At 40.4% G+C, this 14,510-nt stretch overlaps 1 protein-coding gene across 1 annotated transcript in view; it reads left to right on the top strand.

Moving 5' to 3' along the window:
• Nucleotides 1-14,510, top strand: part of CACNA1E (calcium voltage-gated channel subunit alpha1 E) — a 378,294-nt gene that overhangs the window by 293,139 nt on the left and 70,645 nt on the right. Inside the window, 3 exon segments of the mRNA XM_042461588.1 lie at nucleotides 958-1,017; nucleotides 4,532-4,638; nucleotides 7,301-7,312. Coding sequence (XP_042317522.1) covers nucleotides 958-1,017; nucleotides 4,532-4,638; nucleotides 7,301-7,312 — 179 coding nt within the window.

Below are 14,510 nucleotides of genomic sequence, written 5' to 3'. Positions count from 1 at the left end.
TACAGGTTGAGTTTCCCTTATCAGAAATTCCGAAATATTCCAAAATCCAAATCTTTTTTCATGGTTGACTGAGATGGTAACAACTTTGCTTTCTGATAGTTCAGTGTACATAAACTTTGTTTTATTCACAAAATCATTAAAAATATTGTGTGAAATTACATTTAGGCTATATGTATAAGGTATGTATGAAACAATAATGAATTTTGTGTTTAGACTTGGGTCCTGTCTCCAAGATATCTGACTATGTACATACAGTCAGACCTTTGTATCCATGGGGGATCCATTCTGAACCCCCCACATATATGAAAAAAAGTGGGACTTCTAGTCCTGTTGTCCCTAAAGGCAGAACAATTTTTGTGCAGCTGATTGTGCAGCTGTGTGCACATTCCGCCATTTGGGACAATGGAGATTGCTGTCCACGGATTCTGAAATCTGTGGATGGTAAGCCCACAGATGGTGAGGCTCCACTGTATATGCAAATACAGGTATTCCAAAATCCCCAAAAATCCAAAACACTTCCCGTCTCAAGCATTTTGGATAAGGGAGAGTCAACCTGTATGTTAAATTTATTCTTTCAAAAAGGATAGTTTTATTCATGTAGAGGAAAGATTGATGAAGAAAATGTTGGGCCTTTGATATCGAAACAGAGTGAAGATGCTTATGTGACTGTAGCTATTGACCAACATTGACCTCGGAGTGTAGTGGAGTCTCTTTCCTTGGAGGTCTTTAAGCAGAGGCTAAATGGCCATCTGTCGGGGATGCTTTGATTTAGATTTCCTGCATGACAGGGGGTTGGACTGGATGGCCCGTGCAGTCTCTTCCAACTATGATTCTATGATTCTATGATATTTGAAAGTATTCTGAAAGTATAATACAGTTGTTGCTTAAATGTGTGAGGATCCTTATTAGATATAGATATAGATAGGTATACTTCATCCTCTCCTTTCTCTTTGGCAGGTCCTGAGGTATTTTGACTATGTTTTCACTGGTGTGTTTACCTTTGAGATGGTTATTAAGGTAAGAGACAAAATTCCTTGAAATAATCTTTGGAAAGAACTTAAACCTCATGTGCATTTTATCCATAGTGCTTTGCCACTCAGTAAAACGATGGGTCCTGTTTAACAACCGATCTTGAACTTTTCTTATATGCTGCCACCTGCTGGCACATGGGAGGGGTTCTCAGTGTTGCCTACTAAATATTTCGTTCATTAAAAGAGAAATACAATCATCCCTCCATATTTGCGGCTTTGATATTTGCGGATTTGATTATACACGCATTTCATTAATATGTTCTCTCTAGGACTGTCTAGGTCCTCCAGTGCAACTCTGTGGTCAACTTTAACTAAAAGTTGCATAGAAAGACCATTTGTAGCTACTCCAGTGCCATTCTATGAACAGTGTATGTTGGACATTGACCACAGAGTTGGACTGGAGGACCTAGACAGTCCTAGAGAGGTGTCCTTTCAGGTAAAAACAGCATTTTTGTTATTTGCGGTTTTTCCATATTCATGGGGGTCTTGTTCCCCTAACCCTAGCGAATATGGAGGGTCAAGTGTAAATGCTACCCTCTCCCACTAATTTCAGTAAATGAGGGTGGCACTTAGGAGGTACGGTCAGACTTTGTTGAAGCTCTTGTTCCCGGTATGCTGCAAATCATTGGTAACCTCCTTGAGCGCAAACAGATTTACAGGCTTTTTAAATTGGCTCTGCCTCTTATCTTTCCTATCATCCTATAAACTTCCCCTTCTTATCAAGAGACATTCTCAGTGTAACAAAACATCCGTGTGTGCAACTTACATGCACCACTCTGTATTCTTCCCTCTTTCCGCTTTGCAACCTTTCCTCTGTAGCAGGTCCTCCAAGGCCATGTAGCTCCCATTTCCTGCTCCTTTCTCTTTTTCTGTGAAAACTGTCTTTTAGGATTTTTGTGGGTTTTTTGGACTATGTGGCTAAGTTCTAGAAGAGTTTATTCCTGATGTTTCACCATCATCTGTGGCTGGCATCTTCAGAGAAGCTCTTTTAGGACTTCAGCCTGTTTTTCAGACTGATGACTTCACCTTGTCTTTTGTTCAGCTAACACCTGAGCCCAGTCTTGTGGAGCATACTGAAGTCTAATGTATGAAGCCCTTTATAAGTTTTTTTTAAATATATATATATATTTTGTGGTAGGGAGATTTGCAGAAGAGAATATACTGAAGAATTTTGTTTTGCTTTGCTTTTAAAGTGAATTACAGCTATGAAGATCCTCACTTTCTTAGAACTTCAATGAGTTTGCTAAAATCAGGCAGGCCAAGAAAAGAGGCGGTTGAGTTGTTGGTTTGATCTCGGTTTACAGTGACAAGTTCTGTGACTTCCTCTTTGTGGGTGGCGGGTGTTGGCCTCAGTGGGAACAAAATGTGAAACATTTTCTTGAGTTAGAATGGGAAAATTGGATACACCCCCTACTTTTTTTTAGGAGAACCTTTTGCGCATCTCTGTCATGTCTCAAATGTCACTCCCACGGAGCAGAGCGTCTAAAATTAGGCACCAGCTTGGTGTTCAGGAAGCTAAATTAGCATGCTGATTTTTATACATTTCTGGTAAAGCTGGTAGGGTCTGAGGCTTATTTAACTTGGGATCCAGTACTGAACATATATAGATTTTATATGAAACAGTAGGTTTAGGGAAAGTACCTCAGGGCCTGACCACCTAGGTAGAGCTCTTCACAGTCATTACAAACACCCATATGGAAAGATGTGATCAAATGGATGCCTTTAGGGTACCTGTAGACAACCCACCCTCATCCTCCCTCAACCAGTGTTCAGAGCTAGATCATTTTTCTACATCAGGATTTCCATTTCCGTGAAACTATCATCTGGCTGTTGATAGTCTTCATATATCCTTCATGAAGATGTCAATGTCCATTCTCCACCACTACCCCCTTTTAAATAGTCTTACAAGCTTGTGGCTATCATAAGTCAGTGATGTCTTATACCCAGACCTAAGATCAGCACATGGCGTAGTCAGCCAATTGCTGAGCCCCAGCAAGCACCACTTGTAATGAAAGCAAAGCAAACATCGGGGTCGTTCTCACTTGTGTATACCCTGGTGTACGAATCAAATTCAGGATATAGCACGATTTAAATCTAGAACTGTTCTAGAGTACCCCGAATGCGTTCCCATTTGAAATCGATTCGTAACTCGGTTCTTTTTATAAACCGTGTTAATTGCCTATGACCCGGTTTAAAAAAATAGAAGGGTCAACCCTTCTACTTTCCCTTGTAAAGCAGCAGCAAAGGGAGAGAAAGTGGCTGCAAACACTTATGGAAAAGAGTAATTTTGTTTGCTTACTTGATTTGAAGAGAAATATTTTCTTGTGCCCCAAATCACTACTTTTGATCTGAAAAGCAAAACTAGAGAACATTTGGCATGATAAAATGATATGAACCCCCACACTACATGGTTTTGTGGACTTTTAAAAATTGCTTTGTTTTTAAGCCGAGTGCTTCCCTGTTGTATTGAATAGGCGTAGGAGTGACACATTCCAACAAGTTTACCCCTCTACATATTCCCGTGTAAATCTTTTTCTTTCTTTTTTAAAAATCTGTTTTTTTAAAAAAAAAGTTATGTACCCCTCCATTTCAGCACTATATTTTGCTTTTTATTTTACTTTTGTTTTGTGGCACAAGTGCGGCTATTCCCCAGTGCCACAAAGATATTATTTCATTATGCTATGGTGAAATCTTGTGGTATTGGTGCTGGTACAAATAGAAGGTGATTCCAGATGAGGGTCTGTCCCCTCTGCCGCCTCGTGATCAACGTTCCTCAAAGATGGAATTTTAGGGGTTGTGGTGTCAGATGTCATTGTCTTCCATCTGTAATCTCCCCGTGTCTCTGCACCATTTTTTTACTTATCAGAAAAGATACATTCCAGAGGAAAAACCAGAACTGCACAATATCTTTTTGATTGGTAGCCATCCATCTGAAAGCACAGTGTCACAGTAAAAAAAAGGAAAACATACATTTTTTTAAAGTTTGAAACTAGAGACTTTGAAGGAAAGACTTTAAAAGACTAGAAAGGGAAAAGTGTAGAAGGAATAAATTCATGGGAGCTTTTTGACAAATGAAATTGACATTGTGGTCTTACGCGGGGTGGGGTGTGTGTGTTTAAACCAGTGTATTCTATACCACATATTCCAGTAACCTTAAATGGTTCAAGCAAATGAGATACTGGAAGCATATGGGTTTATTTCCTTTTGGACTATACCTCCTATATGGACAGATAATGCTGTTTCACATTTTCATTGGAAGTGACTGGATCATTCGGTCACAGTTTATGAGACGTGACACAGTTTCCCAGCCACTGAAAAGCATCTCTTGAGTAAACATATCATGTTTGGTCATTTCTCCCTTGTTTACCATCATCTGGACAATCGAGACTTAAATCTGGGGGATACAAAGTGAATGTAGGGAGGCAGTTGCAGTTGTATCATACTCAAATTTCTTCCATTCCTATGAGTCTCTGATTAAATTGCCTCCATCTTTTCCACAGATGATAGATCAGGGATTGATACTACAAGATGGCTCCTATTTTCGAGATCTCTGGAACATCTTGGATTTCATTGTGGTGGTCGGAGCACTGATGGCCTTTGCCTTGGCGTAAGTCTCCTCATTTTGGGAATTGCTGCTGTGTTGAGATCTTGACTTTGGAAATAGCTCTCCCACTCTTATGGGTCTCACTGCCAGTGTTGTTCTCTGTCAGCAGCTCCCCAGGCTGGTGTTCACAAACTCTCAACCAAACTAACATAATCTCTTTATCATCTGCTTGTAATTGGGGGGGGGGGGGGGGAGAAGAGTAGAGAGATATGTGTAATTTTTAAATATGAAGAAACTAACACTGGAAAAATGGTTGTGATGGATAAGATGTGGGACAGGATAATGGCCCATACAGACAGGACAAGATAAAGCTGCTTCGGGTCACTTTGGAGGCATGCTGTTTACATGATGCATGCATCCTAAGAGGCCAGAAGCTGCACCAAAGCCATACTCCAGTCCTAAGGACTGGACCACAGCTTTGGTGGAGCTTCTGGCCTCTTAAGATGTATGTGTCATTTAAGCAGCATACCTCTAAAGTGAGACCAAAGCAGCTTTATTTTGGCCTGCCTGTATGGGCCCTAAGCCACAAAATCACAGGTGTGTGTTTTTGTGGGCCCATCTTTAGCCCTATTTTGCCCTTAGAACATTGCAGTAGTAATAAAGAAACAAATATCTGCACAATGAGAATATGCACATGTGCACAACCTTGTGCATTCATCCCACAGCACAAGCGAGTACCTTCTTCTGGGGCTGCCCAGTAATATGCAATTGAGTCAGAATTAGCAAATTCTGGATTTTAGCTCTATTGACCTTGTAGATAAGACCTGTGTCTGCAAAAGCCATCTGGTTATTATTTCATTTGTTTTCCATTAGGGTATCTGTACACTACAGATCTAAACCAATTCACAATATGGTTCAGTGTCATGGCTTACCTTGAAAGGTTCCTGAGAAATTAGATTTTTGTGAATGCTCTGGGAATTCCAGAGCTGTAGCTGTCTTGATTGAGAGCCAGGGGAAATAAACCAGATTTTAGGTGAGAGTATGGATGTATGTCACAATTACTGTGTACTTTCCGTGCATGTAACATAACACTGGTTTTGGTTTATAAAGAAAAGCAGTTTTAGGAAGGAAGGATCCAGAAACAAGAAAGAAACACCTGGGTGGATGGATGCGATTTAGCTCTTTCCTTTTATTTCTGTGTATCAGTCCTTTCTCCTGCATTACACACACACACACACACACACACACACACACACACACTTTTATGTCTTCAAATGTGTGTTTGCTCTCACAAGTAATTCTGTGCATGGACTGGGCCATCATTGTCTGCAGTTTGAGCTTGTGAGCTGCACTGTTTCTGCTTGGTTTTGTTGTATTTGTATACCTCAAATAATCCACCTGAGTAACATGTTAGTTTGGGCCAAATTGAACATTACTGGGAAGATACATACATACAAAAAGTAAAATAGAATTATTATACAAAAAGTAAAGTAGAATAGCACTATTGTAGTATTAAAACAAATCACACAATAAAAGAATAAAATGCAATTTAAAAAGACAAAAATTCTTCAAAACAGTTTATTTAAAACTGTGAAAGACTGGACAGTGGTTTGCTTTAAACACTGCAGTCAGTTTTAAGGACCCAATGGCTGTGTGTATTAGTTTGTTTTGTTTACCGTATATACTCGACTATAGGTCGACCTCATGTATAAGTCGAGGGCAGGTTTTGGGGCCAAAATTATGGATTTTAATATGATCCATGGATAAGTTGAGGGTAAAACTTAGGGCCATGTAACAAAGGATCTAAAGGATGAAGCAAAGGAAAACAATGCCAAAGCATTTAGAAAATTCCAGCATGCACAGCTGTTTATGCTCACACTAAAGGCTGGATGGATGAGCGAACAGAGGTATGTCAGTGCTTCCAGGACAGATTATACTCTTGTCTTGGTTCCTTTTTTAAAATAAGAGTTCAAGTACAGTACTAACATTGACCTGTTGATAAGTTGACGCGGGTTTTTGGAGTCAATTTTTTGACTGAAATTGCTAGACTTATACATGAGTATATATAGTATACCCTTGTTTTCTTTGAAAAATGGGGTTCAATGAGGCTTGTAAAGTTTACTGAAAATATGCAAATAAAACTACAAAAAAAGTTAAAAGCAAGTTATGATATTAAAACACAACCAAATTAAAAGCAATTTAAAAGCATATCAATAAAACATAATGGCAATAAAGAGTTTATAACCCACTGCTAGAAGCTGCATCTTCAGCTTCTAGCAGGTGCCAAAAGCTTGCCCAAATAAAAAAGTATTTGCCTGAAAACAGAAAGACAACAGGAGAGGACCAGCCTAGCTTTCCCTAGCACCCACAAAGAAAGTCATACTTTCTGTTGTGTTCTTAGGGTTTCTGTATAATACATGCAATTTGCAAAATGCATAGAAGTCATGCATTCATTCTTTTTTCTAAAAATATAATATATGAAATGACTGTTAGTACATGGAATTAGGGAGAGAGAGATGTAGGTGGGTTCTGGGATTGAAGTTAAATGTGAGGATATCGAGGGTGTGAGATGGGGTTGTTGATTTTCTCAGATGCAAATCTTCTTCCAACAGTCTCCTTGTTCCTTTGCTCTCTGCTGATGGCCCATTTCCTGATCTTTTCTGTTTTCTTTCCATCTGTCTATCGATCTGGCTTTGTGACTGTACATCTGGGCCTTTATCCACAGGAATGCTTTGGGGTAACTATCCTTTTTGTTTCTCTTTTGGGGACACAGGTGAGGGTAAATAGAGTGTGAGTGGAAGAAACTAGTGTGTTTATCTGTCTGTTACATTACTATCAGTTTACATAGGCTTCCCCTGTCTTCCTTTCAGAAAAAAAACCCACTTTGAGACAAGTACTCAAAGGTACTCAGAGTTTCTGAGTTGCCCTAGTTCTGATATTTGCTTTCTAAATGCTATACGTGATTATGAATTGTTTTCTGAGCAGGAGGGGGAAATCGACACCCTTGTTAGTACTGGAATGTTGCCAGAGGTGGGAAATACTACTTTGGACTGCAACTCCCAGCCAACATAACCTCTGCTAGCTGGGGAATTCTGAGAGTTGTAGTCCAAAAAGATAAATTTACCAAATACTGAGCCCGGTGCAGCCTACATCAACTGAGTAGCAAAGCCCTACAGCACGACTGTAGATTTTATACAGACTTTCTAAGATAATGGTGGGCATCCATGTTCTTCGAGATGTTTTGGGATTGCTGGATTTGGGTTTGGGTTACCTCGCTACACTAGGTAGGAAAAATGGAAATTGTAGGCCAAAAAACATCTGGAGAGTCACAGTAGCCTACCCCCTTTCTTAGGCTTTTTATAATGTCCACTGTCTCCTGCTTTTTGTTGAACTATAATATTTAGGTTCTTCAAAGTGTAATACAAATGACATTTTGACTTTTGCAAAACAAAACTGATGTTTTAAAACAACAATAACAACAACAGTGATCTGGAACTATTTATTCTGTTAATGTATATATGGCACCTTTTGTCCATCTGGCTAATAAATTTAAAACCAGGTTCCTGAAAATCAACATGTTCCTTGACAATAATTAATTTAGGGATATGTGAACATTTGCAGAAAGTGTAACAGGGTTTTTATGCTGTTTTAAAATTTTTCTGTCATGTTGTAAAGGCAAATTGCCAAGGGATTGGAATTTGAAATTGCTCATCACAGTCTCTTCCTATTCAGGGGAGTTATTTCCAATTTTATCAGTCAAAAGGAAACAAAAAAGAGGGCAAGGTGTCCAGGCAAGTTTCAAAGGCAACAGATAGACAAAATAAAATGGTTTCCAGTCACTTTGAAGGCAGGGCATTTTTTACAGTCCAACCTCAGTATCTGTGGACTTGCCATCTGCAGATTTCAGTATCCGTGAATGGCAAGCTCGCATTGTCCCCAATGATGGCACACGCATAAAGCTGTGCCACCATTAGGGATAAAGGGATGGGTGGATGGGCTGGGGGGGGTTCAATGCAGGACTCCCACCAGGCAGATAAGAGGGCAGTGGTGAGTGTGGGGAGGGGGAGCCCTGAACTCTCTGCTCCACTCTGGATGACGATGCATCCTCAGAAGCAAGAAGAAAGATGATAGCCCTACCCACTGCCACCACCTCACTTGGTGACCTCCACCTCCTGTCGGAAAGCAAGGCAGGAGATGGAGGAAGGGGTCATCAAAAGATGATGGGGCAGCGGGCAGGGCTGCTATCTTTCCTTCTTCTTTCCTCCCTTCCAAGGATCCCTCTCCTGGGAGGGGGCCCCAGGAGATTCCCACTGCCAGAGAGTGAGGAGGAGCAGAGAGGTGGCTTCCAGGGCACACCATCATCTGGAGGGGAGCAGAGAGGTCAGGGCTCCCCCTTCCTGTGCCTAGTGGGGGTCCTGCATTGACCGTCCTACAGCCTGCCCACCTGCCCATCCCTTTGTCCCTAATGGTGGCTCAGCCTCATGCATACGTCAGCGTCGGAGACAACAGACTTAAGCATTTGCAGATTTGGGTATCTGCGGGGGGGGGGGGGGCCCCAGAACGGATCCCCCATGGATACCGAGTACCAACGGTATGATGCACGCCTCAAAGGCGGGTGGAAAGCGAAACAAAGCCATGATCCTGGGCTACAAACTGGAGCAAAGAAAAAGCCTGGATACTCTGGCTTAGCTCAGAAAATGTGCATCTTCATGCCTGCATATAATTAGCCTAACGCCAGTGCGAGGCTGCAGCAAAGCAAAAAAATGAAAGTGTGACAACTCCAATGGATGTAATTACACCATACACAAACCAGATGGTCCAACAGCGGGACATGGAGTGAAGGGTGTGTGTAAGGGTCATGCATAGCAATATAGCAATAGCACATTTCTATATCACTTTATAGTGCTAAGAATGCTTTAAGTGGTTTACAATCTGCAAACCAGTTGCCAACAAGCTGGATACTCATTTTACCAGTTTACAAAAGGATGTAAGGTTGAGTCAACCTGGAGCTCTGAGATCGAACTCACACTGTTTTAGCTATAGTACTGGCATTTAATCAGAGTGAACACAAAGGGGAGACTTGGGGACAGGTAGTTTCAGTGGGACTCGTAGTTAGCGGGCATGTTTTAAGATGACTGCCACAACGGCTAAGAGGACAACTGTCTTTGGTGCTTTACATGAGATAAACAGGAGCTATAGCTACCCTCCAGGTCCTTCCCAGAGAGATACCATGAAGAAGGCAGCATCCAAGACAGTGTGGAATGGAACAATAGCAAACAAGAAAAAAGATGCTGCTGTGCTGCATGGTGTGAGAAGTAGCACTAAATTAAACAAGCCACAAAAGCAATGCATTCTGAGGTCCATTGGCAAAGACAAGCAGATCATCCTCTTGCTTGTCTTTGGCACTGCCTGCCCATGGTGAGAGAAGTGCCTGTGTCCACATTTCTTTTCCCCACCATTCCAAATGGTATTTGCAGCTGTTGCCACTGCCAGCCAACAAATGAAGAGGATTTGGGGCGCTTTAATGTGTTACATCAACACATTAAACACACAAATAGTTCTAAGAGAGTGGACCATATATTTCAATATTTTTGTCTACCTTTCTCTTGGACTACTGTTTTCCCTCCTTATGGTGGGCTCTAGTAGATATTCTGTCTAGCATTCTGTGTGGAGGATAGTCTTGGTTTTCCACCTCTGCAAGTAATGTCTTTTGTAACTAAGACTGCACATAAAATCCATAATCCACCGACACACTCCCCAAAGGCTCCTTTAAAAACTGCCCCCAGTAGAATTATCTGGCTCAAAATGAATTAAAAATCCCTTTGTGGGGCCATATCAAGCTATTTCTTAGCATTCACCGCTATACAACCTCTACCCAGACAAATTGGCCTGAAAGATGACCAGAAAAAATTACCTGTTGCCACTTCTGGTCGACCAATATGGTGGCTCAGAAACCTCCCTGTGGCTCTCCAAAGGAGTGCAAAATCAGACACTGCCAACCTAAAGGCTCCAGCATATGGCTACCCCTGCCATAATCTATGCCTGTCTTCAATGTTCCATTCTGGTGCCATGTATCCTAAAGCAAGTTGTACATGTAAAGGAGTCCAATGCTATCTCTAATACAAATGTGGCATATTTCATTATTCCCTGCAACAAGGAGATGACAACTGGACAGGATTTTATGTATTTGTTTATTTACTGCATTTATACAGGATGACAGTATATGGGTCACAAACCCCTCCAGAGCATTGCCAGCATCAACCCCCTTACCTCAGCCACTGTGTAATTGTCTGGTCCATATGCATGTACCTGTTGCATGGGTGTCTTGTCTAAGAACATACACAAGCAAGTGTGAATGAACTATATATTGATTCTAGTTTGCATCTTATATGTGGTGATCATCATTACAAAGGGTGGGGGGAAATATCAGACAAGTGTAGGTGGTTTAGGCCTGACAGCCAGTTACTATTTTGTTTTGTCAGCAACAGGCACCTACCCAGAGCAAACAAATTCCACAGCCTAAAAATGTTGCACAATCCTTTCTTTTCCCTTCCCTTTCCTTCTGCTTTAAGTTTTAAGGTTTATTTTTTTCTGTACAGGATTTTTCGAAAAGGGTGGTCTAATTTAAAAGAGACTAGATTTCTTGAAAGCTGTGTCCAAATTTGAACATGCCTTTCTTTTTTCTGCTTCAAGAACTACTAGTGTACAATTTATGTCAATAAGTACACTATATAATGGGATCTGAAACATATATCATACAAGTAAACCACTTAATAATAACAAATAGAATATATTGGAATCCATAAAGTATTATTTATGACTTCTAATAGATTTTGTTTGTTATTAATAACAAATATATGTATTTGTTGTTGTTATTATTTTTGTTATTATTCAACATTGTGATAAACAATTCACAGATTAAAAGCACTTGGAACACAAAATGGTAATCAGATTTGTAACAAACACAGATAAGTAATATATGTGATTTTCACCAATTAGATGTCCAAATAGAACATTTCCAATAGTAAAGAGGATGGAAAATGCCATGTGATTGATGACAGGAATTCGAGACTAGAACTGATATGATCACTCCTGAAAATATGCAGTCGTTTCTTCAGTCAGTTCTTACAAAGATTTCTCCAATCAAAATTGCAATATATAGTTGGGATAGCAATCTTAATTTCAAGATGTTTAATTTATCCAGCAACTCGACTCCTATCATAGAATCACAGAGTTGGAAGAGACTACATGGGCCATGCTGAATCACAATAAGTCAGTATCTCAATTGACCTAATTACGAAACAAGATGGAAATCTTGGAAATCCTGCTTTGATTTGCCTATCAAAGGACCTAGGCAAAATGACAAAACTATAAAAATCACAAAAAATCTAAATGGTCATCTAAACCGGGGAAGGGGGGGGGAATCCAAAAGGAGATTATCTTCTCTACAATTGGGCATGTTGTATTTGGACATTGAATTTGGTGAAAATCATATATACAGTCGTCCCTCCCAGTTCACTGGGGATCTGTTCCGGACCCCCTCCATGAAATAGAAAAATCACAGATATTCAAGCCCCATTCAGTATAATAGTGGTGTGCTCCCACATGCATGCCATTTTTTCCCTCCTGGCTTTCCATCCATGGAAACTCAAAACCGCGAATGACAAGTCTGCGTATAGGGAGGGACAAGTGAACTACTTGTTGGTCTTTGTTACTAATACCATTCATTGTTACAACTGGTATTCAATCTGTGAATTGTTTAGCACAATATTGATTTATTGTTTATGATTTCCAACATGTTTCCTTTGTTAAGTCAATTACCTGTGTGATACATGTTTCTAATACCATTATACTATGTATTTATTGTTATAAATTGTGCTAATACATTGGATAGTTCTTGAAGATTACTTTTCATTATGACACCTACCTTTTCTACATGCAGCAGCCATGAGCAGTGTCAAAAGATGCTTAGGACTTAAACCTTATTGTACCCTAAGCGAGGGAGAAGAAGGAAGGAGGGTGAAGGAACTAGTGGGGAAAAAAACAAATCTGGAGTTGATAAAGCAGGACTGGGGAACTTGTAACCCTCCAAGTGTTGTTGAACTTCAGTATCTGTAATTTGTCACTGCTGGCAACACTAGTTAGAACTAATGTGAGTTGTACTTCAGCAACATCTGGAGGACCATGCCTTCCTCACCTCTGTTGTAAAGGCAAAGAGAAGACCCAGCAAACCTCATCTAATATGTTGTTGTTATATAGCTTCAAATCAACCCCAATTCATGGTGATCTTTTCATTAGGATTTTTTTTTTTGCAAGAGTTACTCAGAGGAGGTTTGCAACTTCCCTCCTTCTAGGCTGAGAGAGTGTGAGTAGCTGGGTTTCCAAAGCTGAGCAAGGGTTCAAGCCCTGGTCTCCCAGAGTCAGCCTAACACTCAGATCCTTATGTCAGGCTGTCCCCTCCACATTTAGCTGCTAATGTTTTATTCCAAAGAGATTTACTCAGATTATTGAAAATGACTTTGTCATTGTCCCAAAACATCTGCAAAATTGACTCACAGATATATTCATTGGCTTAAGGATAGCTCCATCTCATCTAGAGGACAGTCCAAGAACCTCTCTTCAGTTCCAGCAAAAATGTATAGGAGTTTTTAAAGAGCATCTTCTGAAATGGCAACTTCCCTGTCACAACAGTGATGAAAGTATCTTCATCAAATTCATCAACAGAGGTTTTTTGCTAATTAGTCCTGACTGGAAGTGTGGAGGAGAAAGAGTACCTGCCTGCCAGTCAGAACACAAAATGTAAGCAGGTTAATGGGCAATTTCTAATACTGGACAGACGGCAAAGCAGCAAGGATCCTGCATACCTGCAGTGAGGCCTGTTCTGTTTCCTGTGCTGATAGATAACCTGGAGCGGGAGGAGAAGGAACATTTCTCCAAATGTTCATCACAAATATCACCGCGCTGTTTCAAACATGTATGGAGTTTCACTGGAAACCACTCTCTTTTCATCAAATAATCAGATGCATTTAGATATGCATTATCTCACTTCCAAAAATTTGATGCACAACCTTTTCCAAGGTATTGTCGGAAGTATAAGATAACGTCCAAGACCTATTGCTCACTAGGAAGGATCTAAAGATCTACACGCCACGTTCTGTATGTAGTCCTGGAAGTGAGCTTCACAAGTAGCAGAACTCCAGACCATGCTGCTAACTGTTTTTGATGCTAGGTGTGTGGGGGGGGGGGAGTTTCAAATTTTTCAGTCATGTAAAATTCTGCTTGTTATAAAGGAAGAAGTCAGCTGCTACTGTATTCATACTGAGTGATGTATAGCAAGATATTGGACATAGCAAGATGCTTAATATTTGGTTTATAGCAAGATATTTGATATTTTTTCTATTTATCATATAAATCAGCTTTCAAGATAATTGGTGAGGTGGAGCATCTTGAATTTTGTTACTCTGAAGATCTAAACCAGTAATGGTGAACCTTTAACAGACCAAACTGCAACCCAGACCCCACTTATTTATTGCAAAGTGCCACGTCCCTCTGGCTTTCTAGTAAGAAACTCTGTGCTAGGGCTATAGCGTGTGTGCCCACAGACAGGGCTCTGAGTGCCACCTCTGGCACGCGTGCCATAGGTTCGCCATCACTGATCTAAACTATGTAATGGGTACTAGAGTTGTGATACCTTTAGAATGTTTGGAATAATGTTATATTGGAATATCATTAAAAGAAGATGTCTTTTAAAAAAAAGTCAAACCGGGCATGCCCAATTCTGTGAATGTAACTATAGTACATTCATCAGAGGGAGTTCTTTGGACTTCCCAGATGACTTTAGAAAGATGACTTTATTACAACAGCCTGCTTTCCTGTCACGTTTGCACTAGTTTAAGAATGGAAGCATACCACTTTGGCATCATTTCACATCACAC

Source organism: Sceloporus undulatus, chromosome 4 (assembly GCF_019175285.1).
Source record: "Sceloporus undulatus isolate JIND9_A2432 ecotype Alabama chromosome 4, SceUnd_v1.1, whole genome shotgun sequence".
Classification (NCBI taxonomy): Eukaryota; Metazoa; Chordata; class Lepidosauria; order Squamata; family Phrynosomatidae; genus Sceloporus; species Sceloporus undulatus.
Note: the sequence above shows the minus strand (reverse complement) of the source record. Positions and strands in the feature narration are given on the sequence as shown.